General features: G+C 39.5%; 1 protein-coding gene across 4 annotated transcripts in view; it reads right to left on the bottom strand.

The window, feature by feature from the left end:
* LOC135477490 (natural resistance-associated macrophage protein 2-like) overlaps nucleotides 1-22,963 on the bottom strand; it is a 58,619-nt gene extending 35,656 nt beyond the window's left edge. For 3 of the 4 annotated variants that reach the window (XM_064757607.1, XM_064757610.1, XM_064757608.1), the window contains exon 1: nucleotides 3,147-3,248. In XM_064757607.1, the coding sequence (XP_064613677.1) occupies nucleotides 3,147-3,204 (58 nt within the window). In that variant the 5' untranslated portion in view covers nucleotides 3,205-3,248. Of the gene's footprint in view, nucleotides 1-3,146; nucleotides 3,249-22,496 lie in introns of those variants that run through there. The other variant, XM_064757609.1, reaches the window with a different exon arrangement.
* Between the last annotated feature and the right edge of the window lie 42 nt (nucleotides 22,964-23,005).

The following is a 23,005-nucleotide window of genomic DNA, read 5'->3' as shown; positions in this document are numbered from 1 at the left end:
TCTCTCATATAATCCTCCATGGACAATCTGCCCAGAGAAGGTCAGAATACCAGCTGATGGACAATAATACAGTAATACTGTGTACACAGATATGGTCTCTCATATAATCCTCCATGGACAATCTGCCCAGAGAAGGTCAGAATACCAGCTGATGGACAATAATACAGTAATACTGTGTACACAGATATGGTCTGTCATATAATCCTCCATGGACAATCTGCCCAGAGAAGGTCAGAATACCACCTAATGGACAATAATACAGTAATACTGTGTACACAGATATGGTCTCTCATATAATCCTCCATGGACAATCTGCCCAGAGGAGGTCAGAATACCACCTGATGGACAATAATACAGTAATACTATGTACACAGATATGGTTTGTCATATAATCCTCCATGGACAATCTGCCCAGAGAAGGTCAGAATACCAGCTGATGGACAATAATACAGTAATACTGTGTACACAGATATGGTCTCTCATATAATCCTCCATGGACAATCTGCCCAGAGAAGGTCAGAATACCAGCTGATGGACAATAATACAGTAATACTGTGTACACAGATATGGTCTCTCATATAATCCTCCATGGACAATCTGCCCAGAGAAGGTCAGAATACCAGCTGATGGACAATAATACAGTAATACTGTGTCCACAGATATGGTCTCTCATATAATCCTCCATGGACAATCTGCCCAGAGAAGGTCAGAATACCAGCTGATGGACAATAATACAGTAATACTGTGTCCACAGATATGGTCTCTCATATAATCCTCCATGGACAATCTGCCCAGAGAAGGTCAGAATACCAGCTGATGGACAATAATACAGTAATACTGTGTCCACAGATATGGTCTCTCATATAATCCTCCATGGACAATCTGCCCAGAGAAGGTCAGAATACCAGCTGATGGACAATAATACAGTAATGCTGTGTACATTGATATGGTCTCTCATATAATCCTCCATGGACAATCTGCCCAGAGAAGGTCAGAATACCAGCTGATGGACAATAATACAGTAATACTGTGTCCACAGATATGGTCTCTCATATAATCCTCCATGGACAATCTGCCCAGAGAAGGTCAGAATACCAGCTGATGGACAATAATACAGTAATACTGTGTCCACAGATATGGTCTCTCATATAATCCTCCATGGACAATCTGCCCAGAGAAGGTCAGAATACCAGCTGATGGACAATAATACAGTAATACTGTGTCCACAGATATGGTCTCTCATATAATCCTCCATGGACAATCTGCCCAGAGAAGGTCAGAATACCAGCTGATGGACAATAATACAGTAATACTGTGTACATTGATATGGTCTCTCATATAATCCTCCATGGACAATCTGCCCAGAGAAGGTCAGAATACCACCTGATGGACAATAATACAGTAATACTGTGTCCACAGATATGGTCTATCATATAATCCTCCATAGACAATCTGCCCAGAGAAGGTCAGAATACCAGCTGATGGAAAAATAATACAGTAATACTGTGTACACTGATATGGTCTCTCATATAATCCTCCCTGGACAATCTGCCCAGAGAAGGTCAGAATACCAGCTGATGGATAATAATACAGTAATACTGTGTCCACAGATATGGTCTCTCATATAATCCTCCATGGACAATCTGCCCAGAGAAGGTCAGAATACCAGCTGATGGACAATAATACAGTAATACTGTGTCCACAGATATGGTCTATCATATAATCCTCCATGGACAATCTGCCCAGGGAAGGTCAGAATACCAGCTGATGGACAATAATACAGTAATACTGTGTACACTGATATGGTCTATCATATAATCCTCCATGGACAATCTGCCCAGAGAAGATCAGAATACCAGCTGATGGACAATAATACAGTAATACTGTGTCCACAGATATGGTCTATCATATAATCCTCCCTGGACAATCTGCCCAGAGAAGGTCAGAATACCAGCTGATGGACAATAATACAGTAATATTGAGTACACTGATATGGTCTATCATATAATCCTCCATAGACAATCTGCCCAGAGAAGGTCAGAATACCACCTGATGGACAATAATACAGTAATACTATGTACACTGATATGGTCTCTCATATAATCCTCCATGGACAATCTGCCCAGAGAAGGTCAGAATACCACCTGATGGACAATAATACAGTAATACTATGTACACTGATATGGTCTGTCATATAATCCTCCATGGACAATCTGCCCAGAGAAGGTCAGAATACCACCTGATGGACAATAATACAGTAATACTGTGTCCACAGATATGGTCTATCATATAATCCTCCATGGACAATCTGCCCAGGGAAGGTCAGAATACCAGCTGATGGACAATAATACAGTAATACTGTGTACACAGATATGGTCTATCATATAATCCTCCATAGACAATCTGCCCAGAGAAGGTCAGAATACCACCTGATGGACAATAATACAGTAATACTATGTACACTGATATGGTCTCTCATATAATCCTCCATGGACAATCTGCCCAGAGAAGGTCAGAATACCACCTGATGGACAATAATACAGTAATACTGTGTCCACAGATATGGTCTCTCATATAATCCTCCATGGACAATCTGCCCAGAGAAGGTCAGAATACCAGCTGATGGACAATAATACAGTAATATTGTGTACACTGATATGGTCTCTCATACAAACCTCTGTGGACAATCTGCATAAGTCGAAGAGAAAGTCAAAACACCAGCTAACAGGATTCTAAGAGGCAACATTATTGTTCAACATTATTTTCCAGTTCCTTATAGCTTTATAATTGTTCATACTTACTACCAGGTGAGGTGCTTCAAGTTCCTTTGTACAACAAAATAATACAGAAACTTGTTCATATATATATATATATATATATATATATATATATATATATATATAAATACATGTATATATGGGGCCTCCATGGCTTAGTGGTTAGAATGCTGATGCAGTTGACCCATCAATGTGATCGCTGTGAGTTCCAGTCCAGCTCATGCTGGTCTGCGAGCTACCTGCGGGTGGTTGTGGGTTTCTCCCACCAAAACACTGTCTGTCATCATAAAATGAAATATTTCGTTAACCTCCAGTAATAAATAAATTGTATACTGATAAAGTAGTACAAACATGAATTAACGGACGTACCAGCTGTCAGACTGACCAAAGCCCTCGGAGGTTCTTCTGTCACAGACTCCATGGTCATAACACGCACACCTGTATTCCGAGTTTGTTTACAAAGATTTTGGTGACTATGTCTATTTATACATGTATATTCTCACAGTATGCAGATGTCCCTGTATGTGGTCCTTCAGTCCAGGGTATACATTTTTCAATGCAAGTACAGTGGCTCTTAATATACATGTAACAGTAGATTTGAAATGTTATGGGGCTCAGGGACAAGGGTTAATTAACTCCCAGTCCTGAGTACAGCCATTAATGTCACAGTTGTGAATCGGCATGCATGTGCTGTCCTACACATGCCCATGTTCATGGTCTGTATCCTTATGTCCACAGGCCGCATAATACACACCACGGAATTAACCCGCGTCCAAAGTCACCTTTGAGTCCGTGTAGTCTAATTATTTATCTCTTGATCTCATAGTCTTTGAAGTCACAGTCTTGAAATAAAGTTATATGCTGATATGCAGGAGTTTAATAATAACCATGAAACCACATTACAGGTAACCAATCCATCACCGGTAACCAATCCATCACAGGTAACCAATCCATAACAGGTAACCAATCCATCCAATCCATCCAATCCATCACAGGTAACCAATCCAGATGTACGATGAAGTATGTCCACAAGATGTATATGTATAGGCCTATAACCCAAAGCCAGACATCTTAATATTTACATCTGGCATTCCTGGAAACCCCAGGAAAGATCACCAATGAAACTGCACACTTTGGTAAGCTGACAGAGCCCTGTCAGCAGTTTGTGAAGCCTATAGCCTGCACGCGTATACATACATACATACATACATAGACAGGTAACCCAACGTCAGTTCAACATGCAGCTGTGTGCTACAGAAGGTCTAATATTCTGATCCACTCTACAGACAAGCTAACAGACACCTTAATCTTCCATGAACAATGTAAAATGCTGATCCACAGTAGAGTTGGGCTGAATACTGATTTTAGCAATGTGAGGTTTCCACGACGCCTCCATACAAAATCATAGTCCAGTGTATATGCACACCTTGAATTATTTGCAACATCTGGACTTGGCTCCTTGATTTGAATCCTTGAGTTAAGGCAATGCATGCATGACCCTGAATTTTGCATGACAACTCCCTATACGTACACTGTACATACACAGATCCAGGGTGAGGCCGGTTAAAAACGTTATCCCTGCTATATCAGTTATACAGGTAAACAGAGCTGGAAGTTTACAGGCACAATACATTTACTAGTGTCACATTTCCACCTCCTGAATGATCTACCTGTACCTGTAATTTAAACCTAGCTTTTCTGCTGAAATTAAGATGTAGTACTTGATACTGTAAATCTTTAACTTTTTCGACATCTGAATGACTTTCAGTAGAATTTTTGAAAATGAAGCCAAAATGACTTGTTTGTGGCATTGAAGGTGCAAGCTTCGTGAAAGTGTTAGTTCTGTACACCCATATAGTTATTTCGGAATGCCTCAAAATATTGGTCGCACTGAGGCAGTTGAAAAGACTGAAGAATAGGGGTAGGCTTAGAGGCATGCGTGATTGTACAGTGACTTTACTGAGTACACTAGTCTACATGTACAATGTAGGCCCCTATGTATACCTGTATTAGATTCTACGGGGAAAAGAATGAGAAGTGGTACAGGCAATTATGACCCAGCGAGAACTGGATTTGAACCCTGTATTCAACCTTCTATCTGTTAGATCCAAGCTTATCTGGCTTATGATTGAAAAAGAGGTAAATTTTAAACAAAATTACCAAATTTATAATAAAAAAAGAATTCACAAAAATCCAACTAAAATTTTGGGCCTTTTTTGGAGGGTCTGACGTACATGTATGTGCCGGCATTTATTTATTTATTTATTTATTTATTTGACTGGTTCTCAAGTATATTTCACTAAGATGACAACAGCAAGCATTCAGCTGGGTGGTATAGCGTAGGGGAAACTCATGACCACCAACAGGTAGTACCTTTCCACATATGGAGAGGAAGACACCATGAGCTGAACTTGAACTCACAGTGGCTGTATTGGTGGGAGGCTTCTGGGTCGTTGTACCCTGCGGGCGTGCTAAGCCCCTAAGCCACGGAGGCCCCCTACATGCAGTTAATATAGCTCTAATGAATCCTTGAAAGTTGTGGTAAACTCTAAATACAAATTATATATGACGTTTCCATGGAGATTTAATACTGTACATTTAGATTGTAAGGATGACTTGTAAAGTACAATATTAAAATCTGAATTAAATTAAGAAATTAAAAAGCACACAAAAGCAAACATTTTACATGTAAAACAAATTTTTTTTCCCTGCCAATAAAATTAATTTTCATGTGTTAAATAAGTCCATGTATATCTTAATCAGAAATTAGAAATCATACATACAGGAGACCTTGTTTGTACTAATGATTACAGACACATCTATTACGCTCTGTATAAAGTTGGATATAGGCCTACCTGTAAGTATGTAAACTGCCTATCCTCGGCTAGGAACATAACACAGCGATTATGAGTTTACTGCTGGATTTCTAAATGTCATGTGAAATTCTTTCTGTTTTCTTTTTTTTTTTTCGTCCCAACACATCTGGTGTCGGTCAATTCAACCTACACAAATTCAGAACACTGTCAAACAGGGCTTAGTATATTGAAATATGACGTGATGACATGTAGATGTAGGTGCGTGTATGCTTGTCAGCAGCATCATTGTGGCAGCTGAATCATAACACACTAGCCCCTTGACACCAGCACCCCTGCTATAGCTCAGCCAATCCCTTATGATCACTGAACCCCCATATACACAGAGCACCCTCCTCCCCTAGCTACCACGCTTCCTGTGGCCTTTGCCCCATAAAAACCTGCAATGTGTGAAATTTGTGGAGTAATTAAACATGCAGCTTCATGGCTATAAAATCTCCCTAATGTAAATGTGCACGCTAGACATAGAGTAATTAAATAACAGTATGTGCTTGTATTTAAGATGTCTGTCTCCAGTCTCAGAAACCATTAATGCTTCCTACTTTTATAAATTCTTCTGCCCTGCAATCTTTTTTGATTTTAAGAGCAACACCTGCAACATGATGGAACATTTTATCAAAAAGGCGACCATCTTTGTACATTTTTGATGCAGGCCTACCATCAAATTACTGACAGTAATTTTATGCCCTATAATAGGTGACATCGCACAGTCACATTATGTTTATACATCCACCTGGTGCATACATGCAGAGCTACGTACATTTCTTAGTAAACAGCTCTTCCATGGATATAAAAATACAATAATTTTAGAATTAATGAAAAGAAAGCATATTACTTACACTGTAGATGTACACTGATGGGTGATTTGTTCTGTAGGTGATACCTATATGTGGTCATTTCCATGTGACTTGTTCACTTCTGCTAATTCTTAAATTGGCATAAATTGCATACTGAAGTTCACTTAACTGATCCAGGAATGTTCTAAAAATAATTCAAAAGTGGCGCCACCTATGAGAACTGATTATGGGAGTACTGTTTTCAAGAAATTCCTTAAAATTCAAACACCAGATATTTGACACTTGTGCGTATACATGTATTTCCAAACATTTGTTTATCTGTTTTCAGTCTCCTTGGTCAAGTGTTTTGAAAATATACAGAAAAATTGAATGAATTTCAGTTTAGTTTTTGAATTTTATAATTAAAATTTCTAAATTATTATGTAGCACCTGTCTCAATTTCGATAAATTTTTTTAATTTCATAAAAAACAGACATATATGAAAATATTTCTCTTTGTTTTCTTATGTCAACATGCAGAAAACATTAACACTATGGAGTTATTTTTCTAATTTTTGTTAATTAAAATGGCTAATTAGCATGACAAGTGCTACATCACAATAAGTAGCTCCCACCACAATTAGTACAATTAAGTGCAAAATTTTAAGTATTACCTCATTCAGGCCTGGCTGGTGTCATTAAAGGAAACCATTGTTTATTTCAACAGTGAGTGTACCAATGTAAATAAAGGTACAAATAAATCTAAATGTAATCATTTGCTGCTTTAATACCTTCAATAACATTTAATCAGTCACAGATCACATGGTCTGGTCTGTTCTGTCTGCCCATGGCATAAGAATAACCTGTCACAGATCACATGGTCTGGTCTGTTCTGTCTGCCCATGTCATAAGAATAACCTGTCACAGATCACATGGTCTGGTCTGTTCTGTCTGCCCATGGCATAAGAATAACCTGTCACAGATCACATGGTCTGCCCTGTTCTGTCTGCCCATGTCATAAGAATAACCTGTCACAGATCACATGGTCTGCCCTGTTCTGTCTGCCCATGTCATAAGAATAACCTGTCACAGATCACATGGTCTGGTCTGTTCTGTCTGCCCATGGCATAAGAATAACCTGTCACAGATCACATGGTCTGCCCTGTTCTGTCTGCCCATGTCATAAGAATAATCAGTCACAGATCACATGGTCTGGTCTGTTCTGTCTGCCCATGGCATAAGAATAACCTGTCACAGATCACATGGTCTGCCCTGTTCTGTCTGCCCATGTCATAAGAATAACCTGTCACAGATCACATGGTCTGGTCTGTTCTGTCTGCCCATGGCATAAGAATAATTTGTCACAGATCACATGGTCTGCCCTGTTTTGTCTGCCCATGGCATAAGAATAACCTGTCACAGATCACATGGTCTGGTCTGTTCTGTCTGCCCATGTCATAAGAATAACCTGTCACAGATCACATGGTCTGCCCTGTTCTGTCTGCCCATGGCATAAGAATAACCTGTCACAGATCACATGGTCTGCCCTGTTTTGTCTGCCCATGGCATAAGAATAATCTGTCACAGATCACATGGTCTGTCTTGTTCTGTCTGCCCATGGCATAAGAATAACCTGTCACAAATCCCATGGTCTGCCCTGCTTTGTCTGCCCATGGCATAAGAATAACCTGTCACAGATCACATCGTCTGTCTTGTTCTGTCTGCCCATGGCATAAGAATAACCTGTCATGGTCTTTCCTGTTCTGTCTGCCCATGGCATAAGAATAACCTGTCACAGATCACATGGTCTGTCTTGTTCTGTCTGCCCATGGCATAAGAATAACCTGTCACAGATCACATGGTCTGTCTTGTTCTGTCTGCCCATGGCATAAGAATAACCTGTCACAGATCACATGGTCTGTCTTGTTCTGTCTGCCCAGGCCATAAGAATAATTTGTCACAGATCACATGGTCTGTCCTGTTCTGTCTGCTCATGGCATAAGAATAACCTGTCCCAGACCACATCTTCTGTCCTGCTCTGTCTGTCCGTGGCATAAGAATAACCTGTCACAGATCACATGGTCTGTCCTGTTCTGTCTGCCCATGGCATAAAAATTATCTGTCCCAGACCACATCTACTGTCCTGTTCTGTCTGCCCATGGCATAAGAATAATCTGTCCCAGACCACATCTTCTGTTCTGTTCTGTCTGCCCATGCCATAAGAAGCAAATCAGAATTTACTGTAAATATTAACAGCACCATAAAAATATTACTTGTTGCAATTCGCAATTCAGAACGCATTTAGTCTGCATTCTGAACATCTCATTACCTTCAGTGCAATTTTTATAGTTGGACGACATACATCAGTCTGAGTTCTCCCTTCAAAAAGAAATTCATGATTTGCTTTCTACACGTAGACTGTATTGACTGATTTAGGCCTTGGTGGTGGCATTAAAGGAAACTATCCATCATTAGTCGGAAATTTAAATGTAAACAAGACAGTAAAGACAAGTTTTTAGAACAGTTTTCAAGTAAGAAAAACATACAGTACCTATGTGTATTCGATCAGGTTTAATGATACCAGTATATGAAAAGAACAGATTGCTCCGCACAAGCAAATCTGACAGCCACAAATATGTAGAAGATTGCAATAAGCTGTATTCAGCTTTCTAGGAAATTTGACGAGAGCCACAGGGTTTTGGAAGCAGGGACAACAGATTGTAGAAAGGCATGTTGCTATACAGGCACACTGAATTTCTCGGTTTGACTCAGTTTAAGCGTACTCAGTAATTATGAATTGATATTGGAATGTTAACCTGCCTTCCTTTCATGTGTCTTCTAAAGTTGTGATGAATTTTAAAGCAGAAATGACTTGTTAAGCATGAATATAAACAATAATCAGATCCATTCTAACATAATGTAAAGTTATTGGTATTCCTAATGCATTAAGTGCTCCTATTCGCTAAACCCTTGGATTTCGCGCGATTTCAGCACGTCGCACTCTGTTTAGTCAGTGACTAAAAACTTCACACCAACTTCGATATGAACACCCGAGCCATTTATTAGTTATAGGCACAACTATGTCATTATAAAGAATATGCTTGGGGGGTGGGGGAGCCCAACCTATCCTCCAATAATGGGCCATACTCTAAAGTTTTTCTTTAGCCTTCTGATGGAGTTTCTTTAAATGTTCATTTCTTTGACATCCCTACGACTTTCATTAGCCAGCATTTCAATACCTGCTGACCCTATTTCTTCTGGGCTAGTGTTAAGCCTAACAAAAAATTTTTCAAGGATGACTGCACAGTTATTATGGCATAACAAACATTCACACACAGGGTGAGGAAGACAAAGTGGCAGACTGTAATGATACAAGGATGATTGTACAGGTACACTGTAATTGTCAAACGACACTCAGGTACACATATTATGGCATAACAAACATTCACACACAAGGTGGGAAAGACACAGTGGCAGACTGTAATGATACAAGGATGACTGTACAGGTACACTGTAATTGTGAGATGACTCTCAGGTACATATATTATGGCATAACAAACATTCACACACAAGGTGGGAAAGACACAGTGGCAGACTGTAATGATACAAGGATGACTGTACAGGTACACCGTAATTGTCAGACGACACTCAGGTACATATATTATGGCATAACAAACATTCACACACAAGGTGGGAAAGACACAGTGGCAGACTGTAATGATACAAGGATGACTGTACAGGTACACCGTAATTGTCAGATGACACTCAGGTACATACATGTATATTATGGCATAACAAACATTCACACAAAAGGTGGGAAAGACACAGTGGCAGACTGTAATGATACAAGGATGACTGTACAGGTACACTGTAATTGTCAGATGACACTCAGGTACATACATGTATATTATGGCATAACAAACATTCACACAAAAGGTGGGAAAGACACAGTGGCAGACTGTAATGATACAAGGATGACTGTACAGGTACACCGTAATTGTCAGACGACACTCAGGTACACATATTATGGCATAACAAACATTCACACACAAGGTGGGAAAGACACAGTGGCAGACTGTAATGATACAAGGATGACTGTACAGGTACACTAATTGTCAGACGACACTCAGGTACATATATTATGGCACAACAAACGTTCACACACAGGGTGGCAGACTACAACAGTTCAGGCAACCAACATGATCACCCAAAATGAAGATATTATTTAAAAATAAGGTAGATTCATGCTGTTCATTGAAACAAGGTCATTTGATCTATAAATCTGCTCTATGGATGTCTTCTTTAGCTTTTAAAATAAACTTAAATGGCACAATTTGAAGCATGTAGCACCCGTCACAAGATCTGTAGTACCCGTCACAAGACCTGTAGTACCCATCACAAGATCTGTAGTACCCATCCTAAGACATGTAGCACCCATCACAAGACCTGTAGCACCCATCACAAGACCTGTAGCACCCATCACAAGATCTGTAGCACCCATCACAAGACCTGTAGCACCCATCACAAGATCTGTAGCACCCATCACAAGACCTGTAGCACCCATCACAAGACCTGTAGTACCCGTCACAAGACCTGTAGCACCCATCACAAGACCTGTAGTACCCGTCACAAGATCTGTAGTACCCATCACAAGACCTGTAGTACCCATCCTAAGACATGTAGCACCCGTCACAAGACCTGTAGCACCCGTCCTAAGACATGTAGCACCCATCCTAAGACATGTAGCACCCATCACAAGACCTGTAGTACCCATCACAAGACCTGTAGTACCCATCACAAGACATCACAAGACCTGTAGCACCCGTCACAAAATCTGTAGTACCCATCACAAGACATCACAAGACCTGTAGCACCCGTCACAAAATCTGTAGTACCCATCACAAGATCTGTAGCACCCATCACAAGACCTGTAGCACCCATCACAAGACATCACAAGGCCAGTAGCATCTGTCACATCACAAGACCAGTAGCATCTGTCACAAGATCTGTAGTACCCATCACAAGACCTGTAGTACCCATCACAAGACCTGTAGTACCCATCACAAGACATCACAAGACCTGTAGCACCCGTCACAAAATCTGTAGTACCCATCACAAGACATCACAAGACCTGTAGCACCCGTCACAAAATCTGTAGTACCCATCACAAGATCTGTAGCACCCATCACAAGACCTGTAGCACCCATCACAAGATCTGTAGCACCCATCACAAGACCTGTAGCACCCATCACAAGACATCACAAGGTCAGTAGCATCTGTCACATCACAAGACCAGTAGCATCTGTCACAAGATCTGTAGTACCCATCCTAAGACATGTAGCACCCATCCTAAGACATGTAGCACCCATCACAAGACCTGTAGCACCCGTCCTAAGACATGTAGCACCCATCACAAGACCTGCAGTACCCATCCTAAGACATGTAGCACCCATCACAAGACCTGTAGCACCCATCACAAGACCTGTAGCACCCATCACAAGACATGTAGCACCCATCACAAGAGCTGTAGCACCCGTCCTAAGACATGTAGCACCCATCATAAGACCTGTAGTACCCGTCACAAGAAAGCCAACTTTTCACTATACATCACATACATGCATGCAAATTACACACCCAATGTTAATTATAAAAAAGTCGATTTATAAATAAAAGATTCATAAATACAAATGCTTCATTTCCTGTGAATTAAGCTTACCTTTTTTGACTTTTTGAGCAGGCATAGTGTCCTCAGTGGTCACAATCACACAATCTGTTTTTAAAAAAGCTATACCCAGTATAAATCCGTATGAACAGGTGTCTGATCAGGTGTGAAATGTCTCGGCTTAATTCCAGTCTGCAGCCCAGCTACAGGTAAATCTGTCCACTGAGCTTACAATGAACCTGTACAACTGATATTAGCTGAGAGACACACACCAGGTTCAGTCAACATTAAATGTGGTAATTCTGGTCATTAATAGGACAACAAAAAAATAACCACAAAACTTTTTAAAAGGATTTGCATGCGGGGTGTACACGTGAATTTAATCTGTCCATAGTTTTAAAATCTGGGTTATTCACATACAGAGCTATTTACTATTTTCAATTAAAACCTTGTTAATGCAATATGTTCTAGGGTGGCGCGATAATACTGAAACATGTATTGTGCCTACAAATTTTTATGACTATTTTACTGGGCCCACAAAACATTGTAATCAATTTATTATCTCAATATTTGTTATCTCCACTGGGGATCAATGGGCATACGACAGGTAAAGAGCATTAAAACGCCGACTGGTCTTCATCATCAAACAATGGATTACCGACAGGTTAATCACTCGATCACCTTAAACTCTCTTGAAACTTGCCGTCTTTCATGTCTACAGATAATGTGCCCAAATTTGCATTATACTCTGATAACACCGAGCAGAACCTTTGAAGAGCTTCCCGACATCCTTACAGTACCATGTACATGCTTCACAAATATACATGCATTAATCATTTGACCACGGTTAATATCTGAAACAATCTATAACTGTACACCTTTCTCCCTAACTATTATGATCATGGCATCATAGATACAACATGCATAACTCCACCGAGCCTCATTGCAGCATGTATCACTATACAAACACAACATACGTGATAATATATATCAAAAAGCCCAGCACATCATACCACAGATTTATTTACAACTTCGTCATTAAAATCCACTGGCTAATTGATGTCACAACCATATGTTTTGCTTCAAATACTTTGTTTTAAGGACTATTCAAATGCAAATGTTAAAAATGAGTATACAAGATGTATGTGCCTTAGTTATTTGAATAGAGAAGTGCAGAAGTGTGCATGTTCCAAGTGGCAAATTGTACCTGATATAGAGTCTGCGTGTTCCACGTGGCAAATTGTACATGATATGAAGTCTGCATGTTTCACGTGGCAAATTGTATCTGATATAGTCTGCGTGTTCCCTGTGGCAAATTGTACCTGATATAAAGTCTGCGTGTTCCACGTGGCAAATTGTATCTGATATAAAGTCTGCCTGTTCCACATGGCAAATTGTATCTGATATAAAGTCTGCGTGTTTCATGTGGCAAATTGTATCTGATATAGTCTGCGTGTTCCACGTGGCAAATTGTACCTGATATAGAGTCTGTGTGTTTCACGTGGCAAATTGTACCTGATATGAAGTCTGCGTGTTTCACGTGGCAAATTGTATCTGATATAGTCTGTGTGTTCCACGTGGCAAATTGTACCTGATATAGTCTGCGTGTTCCACGTGGCAAATTGTATCTGATATAAAGTCTGTGTGTTCAACGTGGCAAATTGTATCTGATATAAAGTCTGCGTGTTTCATGTGGCAAATTGTATCTGATATAGTCTGCGTGTTCCACGTGGCAAATTGTACCTGATATAAAGTCTGCCTGTTCCACGTGGCAAATTGTATCTGATATAAAGTCTGCCTGTTCCACGTGGCAAATTGTATCTGATATAAAGTCTGTGTGTTCCACGTGGCAAATTGTACCTGATATGAAGTCTGCGTGTTTCACGTGGCAAATTGTATCTGATATAGTCTGCGTGTTCCACGTGGCAAATTGTACCTGATATAAAGTCTGCGTGTTCCACGTGGCAAATTGTATCTGATATAAAGTCTGCGTGTTCCACATGGCAAATTGTATCTGATATAAAGTCTGCCTGTTCCACGTGGCAAATTGTATCTGATATAGAGTCTGCGTGTTTCACGTGGCAAATTGTACCTGATATGAAGTCTGCGTGTTTCACGTGGCAAATTGTATCTGATATAGTCTGCGTGTTCCACGTGGCAAATTGTACCTGATATAAAGTCTGTGTGTTCCACGTGGCAAATTGTATCTGATATAAAGTCTGCGTGTTCCACGTGGCAAATTGTAGCTGATATAAAGTCTGTGTGTTTCACGTGGCAAATTGTATCTGATTTGAAGTCTGCGTGTTTCACGTGGCAAATTGTATCTGATATAAAGTCTGCGTGTTCCACGTGGCAAATTGTACCTGATATAAAGTCTGCCTGTTCCACGTGGCAAATTGTATAAGATATAAAGTCTGTGTGTTCCACGTGGCAAATTGTACCTGATATGAAGTCTGCGTGTTTCACGTGGCAAATTGTATCTGATATAGTCTGCGTGTTCCACGTGGCAAATTGTATCTGATATAAAGTCTGCGTGTTCCACGTGGCAAATTGTATCTGATATAAAGTCTGCGTGTTCCATGTGGCAAATTGTATCTGATATAAAGTCTGCGTGTTCCACGTGGCAAATTGTATCTGATATAAAGTCTGCCTGTTCCACGTGGCAAATTGTATCTGATATAGAGTCTGTGTGTTTCACGTGGCAAATTGTACCTGATATGAAGTCTGCGTGTTTCACGTGGCAAATTGTATCTGATATAGTCTGCGTGTTCCACGTGGCAAAATGTACCTGATATAAAGTCTGCGTGTTCCACATGGCAAATTGTACTTGACATAAAGTCTGCGTGTTCCACATGGCAAATTGTACCTGATATAAAGTCTGCGTGTTCCACATCGCAAATTGTACCTGATATAAACTCTGCGTGTTCCAAGCGGCAAATTGTACCTGATAATAATCTGCGTGATATAAAGCCTGCGTGTTCCACATGGCAAACTGTACTTGACATAAAGTCTGCATGTTCCAAGTGGCAAATTGTATCTGATATAGAGTCTGCCTGTTCCACGTGGCAAATTGTACCTGATCTAGAGTCTGTGTGTTCCAAGTGGCAAATTGTATCTGATATAAAGTCTGCCTGTTCCACGTGGCAAATTGTATCTGATATAAAGTCTGCCTGTTCCACGTGGCAAATTGTACCTGATATAAAGTCTGCGTGTTCCATGTGGCAAATTGTATCTGATGTGAAGTCTGCGTGTTCCACATGGTAAATTGTATCTGCTGTGAAGTCAGAATGCCTGCGTCAGGTCACAATTAATGCTCAGAAAGGGCCACTGTCACTCACAATTAATGCTCAGAAAGGGCCACTGTCGGTCACAATTAATGCTCAGAAAGGGCCACTGTCGGTCACAATTAATGCTCAGAAAGGGCCACCGTAGAATCCAGTGATTCTGATGCATTTCACTTGACTGAAAAAATTCTTTAAAAAACAAATGTTTTAATAATTACAACTGGTGGAAGGCAGACATTCAATCCCTAAGTCACTCCACCAGAACTTCATTATTACCACAAACAATGAAAACACAAGGATGAGAAAGTTTACAGAAACCTGCGATGGAACTGTGTGTGTCAAAACCATTTTAATATTTTCCTTAGGGTAAACTATTTAACACTTACAATTGCATTACTCATGCAGATGTATACAGTTAAATATACAGGTTTATAGTTTGACCTATCTGCACTACAAAAGCATCTGTAATCCTATATCTACAGGACAGTTCACCAGGTCAGTTATTGAGATGCTTAGCACAGTTTTCACCTTGATCGAGTACATTTTTGTCTGAAATAAGGCCACCTACAATTGTTTCTTTGTTTGCTTCTCATGACCCTCCCTGATGTATACTTTTGTGGCAAATAATTTAATAGCATGTCTGTTAATTATTGATGTTTTCAGAAAACAAAAAAACAAGAACAAAAAAAAAAAAAAACAACAACAAAGCTGCTGCATAAATTTTCATGTAAGAAATACAGCATAATTTGTCATTTATAAATCACTAGGGTTTAGAATAAGTTTAACAAAAAAAAAACAATTATTTTGGCAAAGAAACTGCATGATAATTATGATTTGTGCCGTTCCTGATTTTGAGAAAATGGTCTTTAGGTTATCAGTCAATTAAAAGTGACCTAAGAAAACATTAATCAACTTGATCATATCACAGTTAACACTCCTTCAGTCTCAAATTAAACATCAGTGGCTATTATTACAAAACTAAACTTCCTATGGTAATTTGTCAGTTGTAAGTGATCAATATGCATGGTTAATATATGGTCAATACATGATATTTGGCTAAACTTTCTATTGCGTTTTCTCTGAAACACCGAGTACAAACTGGTTTTATTTTCAGGCAGCAAGCAAATGTATATTCATTCGCGTCACTGGTTCTAGCTTTCACCAGCTCATTTACCATATGTCCAATAAAATACAGGATAGAAACATTTCAATTTGAACTCATGGAGAATTTCATATCCCTCTTACCACGTGAGGCTACCTCATAGATATGTGCATGGGAAAATAATGTGACTAGGCTTACCAGCTGTGGATTTGAACCAGCCATATCTGGATTTCAATCCATGTCTCTGCCAACATGACAACTAGACCATTATACTGAAGGGCAAATTCACCCCAAACTGAAGACACATGTACATGTACCTGTATAGATGGCTTGGTGGATTGGGTTTTGCTTGTGAAGCCAGCTCGCTACAGCATGTACATGTAACAGGGATTTATACCAGCTGGAAAATTTCCCTTTGATTTGGTGATCTAACAAAAGTGGATTAGAAATATAAAGATCGCTGGTTCAAATCCCTAACTGGTATTATACCCTGTCCCAAAAAAGACGGCAATATGATTGCAAAATGGTGAGATTGACATTCTCAACAAAGGCGATAGCGGCCAACTTTATTTTAAGATGACTCTTAATTGTGACATCTTGCACTAAAACAAGGTACCTTTTATACATGTATAGGAAAAACTGAAGTATATGTACGCAGTCTGTCAAAACTTGGTCTGTCAAAAAACACATCGTAAAATACAATACAATGTACCTTTATGCATGTAAGTAAAATCACTCTATCTAACTTACACTAAGACAAAATGCAGACTTCGTGAAACAGCTAAGTTAAACTCACATATGATCGATTGAATGAAATTGTCTTAATGCACTAATAGGAGAGTCGAGGACTAGCTATACAGGAGGTCCAAAATGACAGCAGAACGCATCGTTTTCTTCTGTAACATTGCAGGGCTTGCGTATTTCATATATGTTTTATGAGCACAATTACACCGATAATTGTGACGTAATAAAGGAAAGAACTAAAGAGTTTACACCTCTGGGCCTTCTTGATACAGGCGGGAAGGAGTTGCCCATTGTACAGGAGGGCTTGCTTTTGGCACACAAATCCCTGTATTACAATCCCATAATCAGTTGTAAATTAAAATGTAGAAAGAGTCTGGCTCAAAGCACTTGTTTCTACCTCTGTGCCATATCTTTTGGAGCAGAATTAAGGGTACCCTGTAGAAAGTAGCAAGCTACCTACCTGAGTTACATGTAAATAAAAGCACTGGTCAAAGCTAAGGTGGCTATTTTCCTACATACATGCATTTAGCAGGCCACAGGTAGCTGGTAACCAATTCTTGTACTCCCCCGTATATGTACGTATACTTACCCAAGTATGTAATCTGCTGGTTAATATCAAGGCAACAGTCCAGTTTAGTCTTTTATAGCAGGGTGCCCATATAGAAATGTCACTCTGTTAGCTAGCTGACCAGTCACAAGGCCCTGTCCTATAAAGGAATCTGTCATGGCCAGGGGAGCATGCAATCAAGTGACTCAGTGACCACAGGCTACTGTAAACTGAACATTGACCAGTACACACTGCACCCACTGACAACTGACCACTCATGCACCGTTGAGTCAGAGCTAGACGTTGATATCATGTAAGATAAATGCTGTGAAAATTTGTAAACACCTCGATGCTTTATAATTTGACAGTAAAGTCTTAAAATGGGTGTGTCTACCTGCATAAGGTTTCCCCCGGGCTTCCTCCCACCATAATGCTGGCCGCCGTCGTATAAGTGAAATATTCTTGAGTACGGCGTAAAACACCAATCAAATAAATAAATAAATCTACCCGCACAAAGCTCTAATATTAAGAAGACTGTAAAAGTGTCATTTTAAAATCTAAGCAAAGCGCACAATTTGAGGCACATGTTGAAGGGCAAAGCGTTAGTACTTAATACAATAGGTTTGAAAGCATGCTGTTACTTGCTTGATACACCGTTACAACTGATAGCCCTGAAATTGGCCTTAACCCAACCAATGCAGTTTTATCTCAGGCGTCGAAGCATTGAAACCAAAGGTGCATAAATCCCTGAGGACGCTGCTCTTTCCTATGTGTGAAAAGTTTGAGGAATTAGAGTACAGTAGGCCTAATCAGAGGTCATACTGTCGAATAAGTCTGACGATAATTGTGCAGCATATAGGATTAGCTGTCCAAGGGTGAAATACAACATATATTTGGACAACATGTTTTCAGCACCTTTAACATGGGAGAGATAGGAGAAAAAACACTGAGGAAACTGGTATGGGTTGAAAGAACAGAAGACGGAAAGTCAGAAACCAATGATATGGATTTTCAGAGTGACTGAACGCTCCCATCAAGTGACGATGTATGGTATGTCAATCTCTGAGTATTATGACATCAACAAACCTCAACCAGCAAAAGGTTTGCTGAAAAAAACAAATACTCAGCAGTTTCATCAAGTTCAAGAAATCTTTTTTGTTATCCTAGGAGGTGAATATTGGAACATTGAACGTTTTCTACGAAAAAGGTTCACATGTCAATGTTCCTAAATACAAAGGAAGATGACTCTAATTGCTACCGTCACATTGTGATATAAATTGGTACACACTTATCTGCCCTTGAGCAGTGAGAAAGAGAGAGAGAGAGAGAGAAAAAAAAGCCATCTAAACTGTCCATGGAATACATGTATAAAGGCAACCTTTGAAGCCAGCTGCATCTTAGCTGTAGATATGCATTCTAGCCCCTTCAGAGCAAATAAAACAAAGCTGTCAAAAATTATCTTTGGACACACAGCAGCGCAATAAACCAGGAGCCTCCCATACTGGCTTCCTCTCAGGCTGTATGTGGGAGCGTCTGCCAGTAGCATGCGGATGGTCGTGGGTTCCCCTGGGCTCTGCCCGGTTTCCTCCCACCATAATGCTGGTCGCTGTCACACAAGTGAAATATTCTTGAGTACAGCGTAAAACACCAATCCAAGAAATAAATAAGAAAAAGAAAGCCACACATTTTAGTCAATGTTGTACGATTATTTTCCTTTACAGCTACATGTAATTATGACAAGAAGTCATAATTCAAGAAGTACAACATGTAAATAATTGAAACAGCAGTTTTCGATTTACGAAAGACAGAAAACAAAGTGACAGATGTTGCCACTTTGTATCATCTTAAGGCTACTTGCTTCTTGTAACATGATGTCCGGTGAAGGTGTCCAGATCAAACTAACTGCAGAACACCATTACTTTTGCAACATTAAGAGCCCAATCCCACCTGAGAACATTATTCAGAAACCCAATAGTTTTTAATTAGTCTTCTGTTTTCTATACATCATCCCATGTTAAAATTGGCAGATTGGCCCTGCCTAGGCAGTAAAACCTGTGTATTATGTAATACACAGCTGAGGTTTAACCTCAGTTCCTCTGAATAATCCCAAGCACTCACTCACTCACTCACTCACTCACTCAAACCTTAGTTCCTCTGAATAATCCCAAGCACTCACTCACTCAAACCTCAGTTCCTCTGAGGACCATCTCTAATTAAAATTCCTACCTGTACAATAGAATGGATAGTTTTTTTTTTTTTTACTGTTATTTTCTTCCATTAGCCCTGGACATACCTATACTGCTGGGCATAAACCAGTAACTATTTTGCACACCCTTGTTGTCTCCCCTGTTTCAACATCATATGGGGCAATGATTTTTGGTGTGTGTGAAAACAATTGTATGTAAACCTGTCACAAAAAACAGGGTAGGTCAGTTAATTTTTTTTTTTATTCTGGCTACTGAAGATTTAAAAAAAAGGAATTTTATAGAAAAATTACTGTAATTCTTCAAGTTTTTCACATATTTGCAAGGTGTTTATTCAAGCATATTCTGACTGCAGTTTTGCATGTAGACTGAAAAAATTATACTTTTTGTGAAGCCCGAAAACTGGCTACTCCAATCAGTGTAGTTAATGTCAACAAAACAAAACTAAAATTTGTAAAAACTGCACTGGAAGCTGCTTTTTCATATGTGAAAAGGTTCAGGAATTAAGGTAACACCGAGACACTATATGATTAAGTCACAGTTCTTTGTTTTTCTTGTACGTCATTAGAGACGTAAGAATCAATGTTTCATGTACATGTCTACACTATAGGAATTCTATACCTATATAAAACCATTCTCTTATCTACATGTATTCTGGGATCCAGAATACACCTCAGCTGTATCTAGTACGTTGACATATTCCAGCCCCTACAATTCACACAACAAGCACGCCGCATGAAGCCATGTGTCGGCATGAGCTTGACAGAAAACATCAATAAATATTTCACACGTATGGATACAATACATACATTGTAGTTTTAATCTATATATAACTTCATTATAAATATGCACCATCTGGTCATGAAGACTTTTCGAAACTTCTGTCTCTGTGTTAATACTGTAGACACAATGCCATAACCAGTACGTGTATATACCAGTATATGGTGTATTTGTATACTGTGTACAGAACATGTTTACATTTACCGGTATTTATTTATTTTTACATACTGAAGCACCCAAATGCTTCTCAGTTTTATTCTTGTGGTTTCAAAATGCCTTTTAAATACAGTTTTTTAAGGCCCCAGTGGTCAGTATGGAAATTAATTAGCCTGCTGTCACTGGTCATGGCGGTGTTCAGCGTCTTCTGCGTTCACAGTGTGTCATCATATCTGAATATTTAAGGCTTAGTATTGAGGGCATATATACATAAAATAGAGAGGTTATTAACAAATATAAAATATGCCTCGTTTTTTGGCACATGTTTCTTCATTTTTCTTCAAACCCTACTTTTCATGTATCTGCTTCTACAGGGCATAAAACTAATGGAGTACTATCATATCAGACTGTCATATTCAGAGTTCCATAGCCTCAAATTAACAAACCTAAACATCAATAAAACACTGGGTATAAACTGTTTTAGTCAACAGTCAACCTGTGCATCCCTGAGAACATAAATGACAAAAGTCAAATGTATCAAGGCCCTACTCAGTCAGTAGAAATGTTGACCTCCTTTTTCACATGCGACTTAACAATAATTCGTAACAAACATAATTTGTTACTGTCATTATCCTAATCAACAAATTATATACCTGAACATTGATGTAGAAGTACCGGTATTTAACCAATTACATAGCTCACGATGTGACACTTGCATGATCACCCAAAGACTGCTTAATTCTACATTACATGTAAACTTCAATGTTCACATTTATAATATGCTCAGAAGATCTGGATATCCGCCCTTTAAGTTTATGGCCTTGCGTAGCTCTGTAGGGCTGTGCTTACGTATACTACCACAGCCTTGTCTTGTTCCATAAGGTTACCTTGAACACCTCTGTACTTCCCTAACTGGTTCAGTGTACTACTGCTGGGGCACCAAATAATTTGTCTGTCTGTTGTCACAGTCGTCACAGCTATCAATTCCAGGTAGGTGTTCCCATGTGTCATCACTAGTAAACCCACATAAGCATAACACTATAGTGGAAACTGGATAAATTCCGACCCCAACCGCCATGTTCGAATGCATACGGGCTGAGAAATTATCTGGTGTGCTGTAGTAGCATACTGAAGCCAGCAAGGGAAGTACAGAGGTACTGTTCCAGGTAAGCTTATGAAACAAGACATAAGGGCGAATCCTAGCCCTGAATGGCTGTGATAGTATACGTGTTCACAGCCATTCAGGGCTAGGATTTCCCCTGTCACAAGAAGACACAATATATGTACACACATCTAATGACTCCTCGTCGTCACATGGGTGAAAAATTGTTATGTAAAACAACTGTTGACGTTAAACCCCAAGCATACATACACACAACACACACATGGATGGTACACGCATACATGTATACATTTTAATCGTAACAGAGAAAATTATATAAAAATTATTACTCTAACCCACAGGTCTGCACCGTAATCATAGTCATATTCGTCAACACCAGCCACATACTAGCGTATCACCCAACCATATGTCTGAGAAGTCTGTCAAAACAATCACAAAACGTCAAGATTTTTTTTCAAACATATCTCACCCAGGTCAATATTGTCCGCCAGCCGCAGCCGATCCGTGTCGGACATCATTTTCACAGTTTCTTTCGCTACGTTTCCCCCATATCTGAAAAAAAGCTTTCCTCTAATCTCAACAAGCTAAGAAGGAAGACTTGTGCGCATCGCACACCGTAATCACGTCCCCATTTTGTGCAAACAACTAAAATTAACTACAAGTTTTAAAGTGAACACCGCGACGAACACACACATAACACAGAACTGTCAACAACGTGTCCTCACTCGTATCTTGATTCAGCATGGCTACAGTATTAGTACACAGTAAGGTACGAGTGTAAATACGGGAGAACGTGCGAGGTTAAAGGTCACGAAAAGTAATTACAAAAACTACGGTTAGCTAGGTCAACCAAAAGGAGAAAAAAGAAAAAGAAAAGGAACTGATTGTGTATTTGCCTGTCAACAGTTTTATTTGGCTAATTTAGAGTAGCTTTGATTTTCTAACAAGTCCTTAATGCTGTATGAATAGTGATACAAG

Source organism: Liolophura sinensis, chromosome 11 (genome assembly GCF_032854445.1).
Source record: "Liolophura sinensis isolate JHLJ2023 chromosome 11, CUHK_Ljap_v2, whole genome shotgun sequence".
NCBI classification, from domain to species: Eukaryota; Metazoa; Mollusca; class Polyplacophora; order Chitonida; family Chitonidae; genus Liolophura; species Liolophura sinensis.
This window is presented reverse-complemented; position numbering and strand designations above follow the sequence as displayed.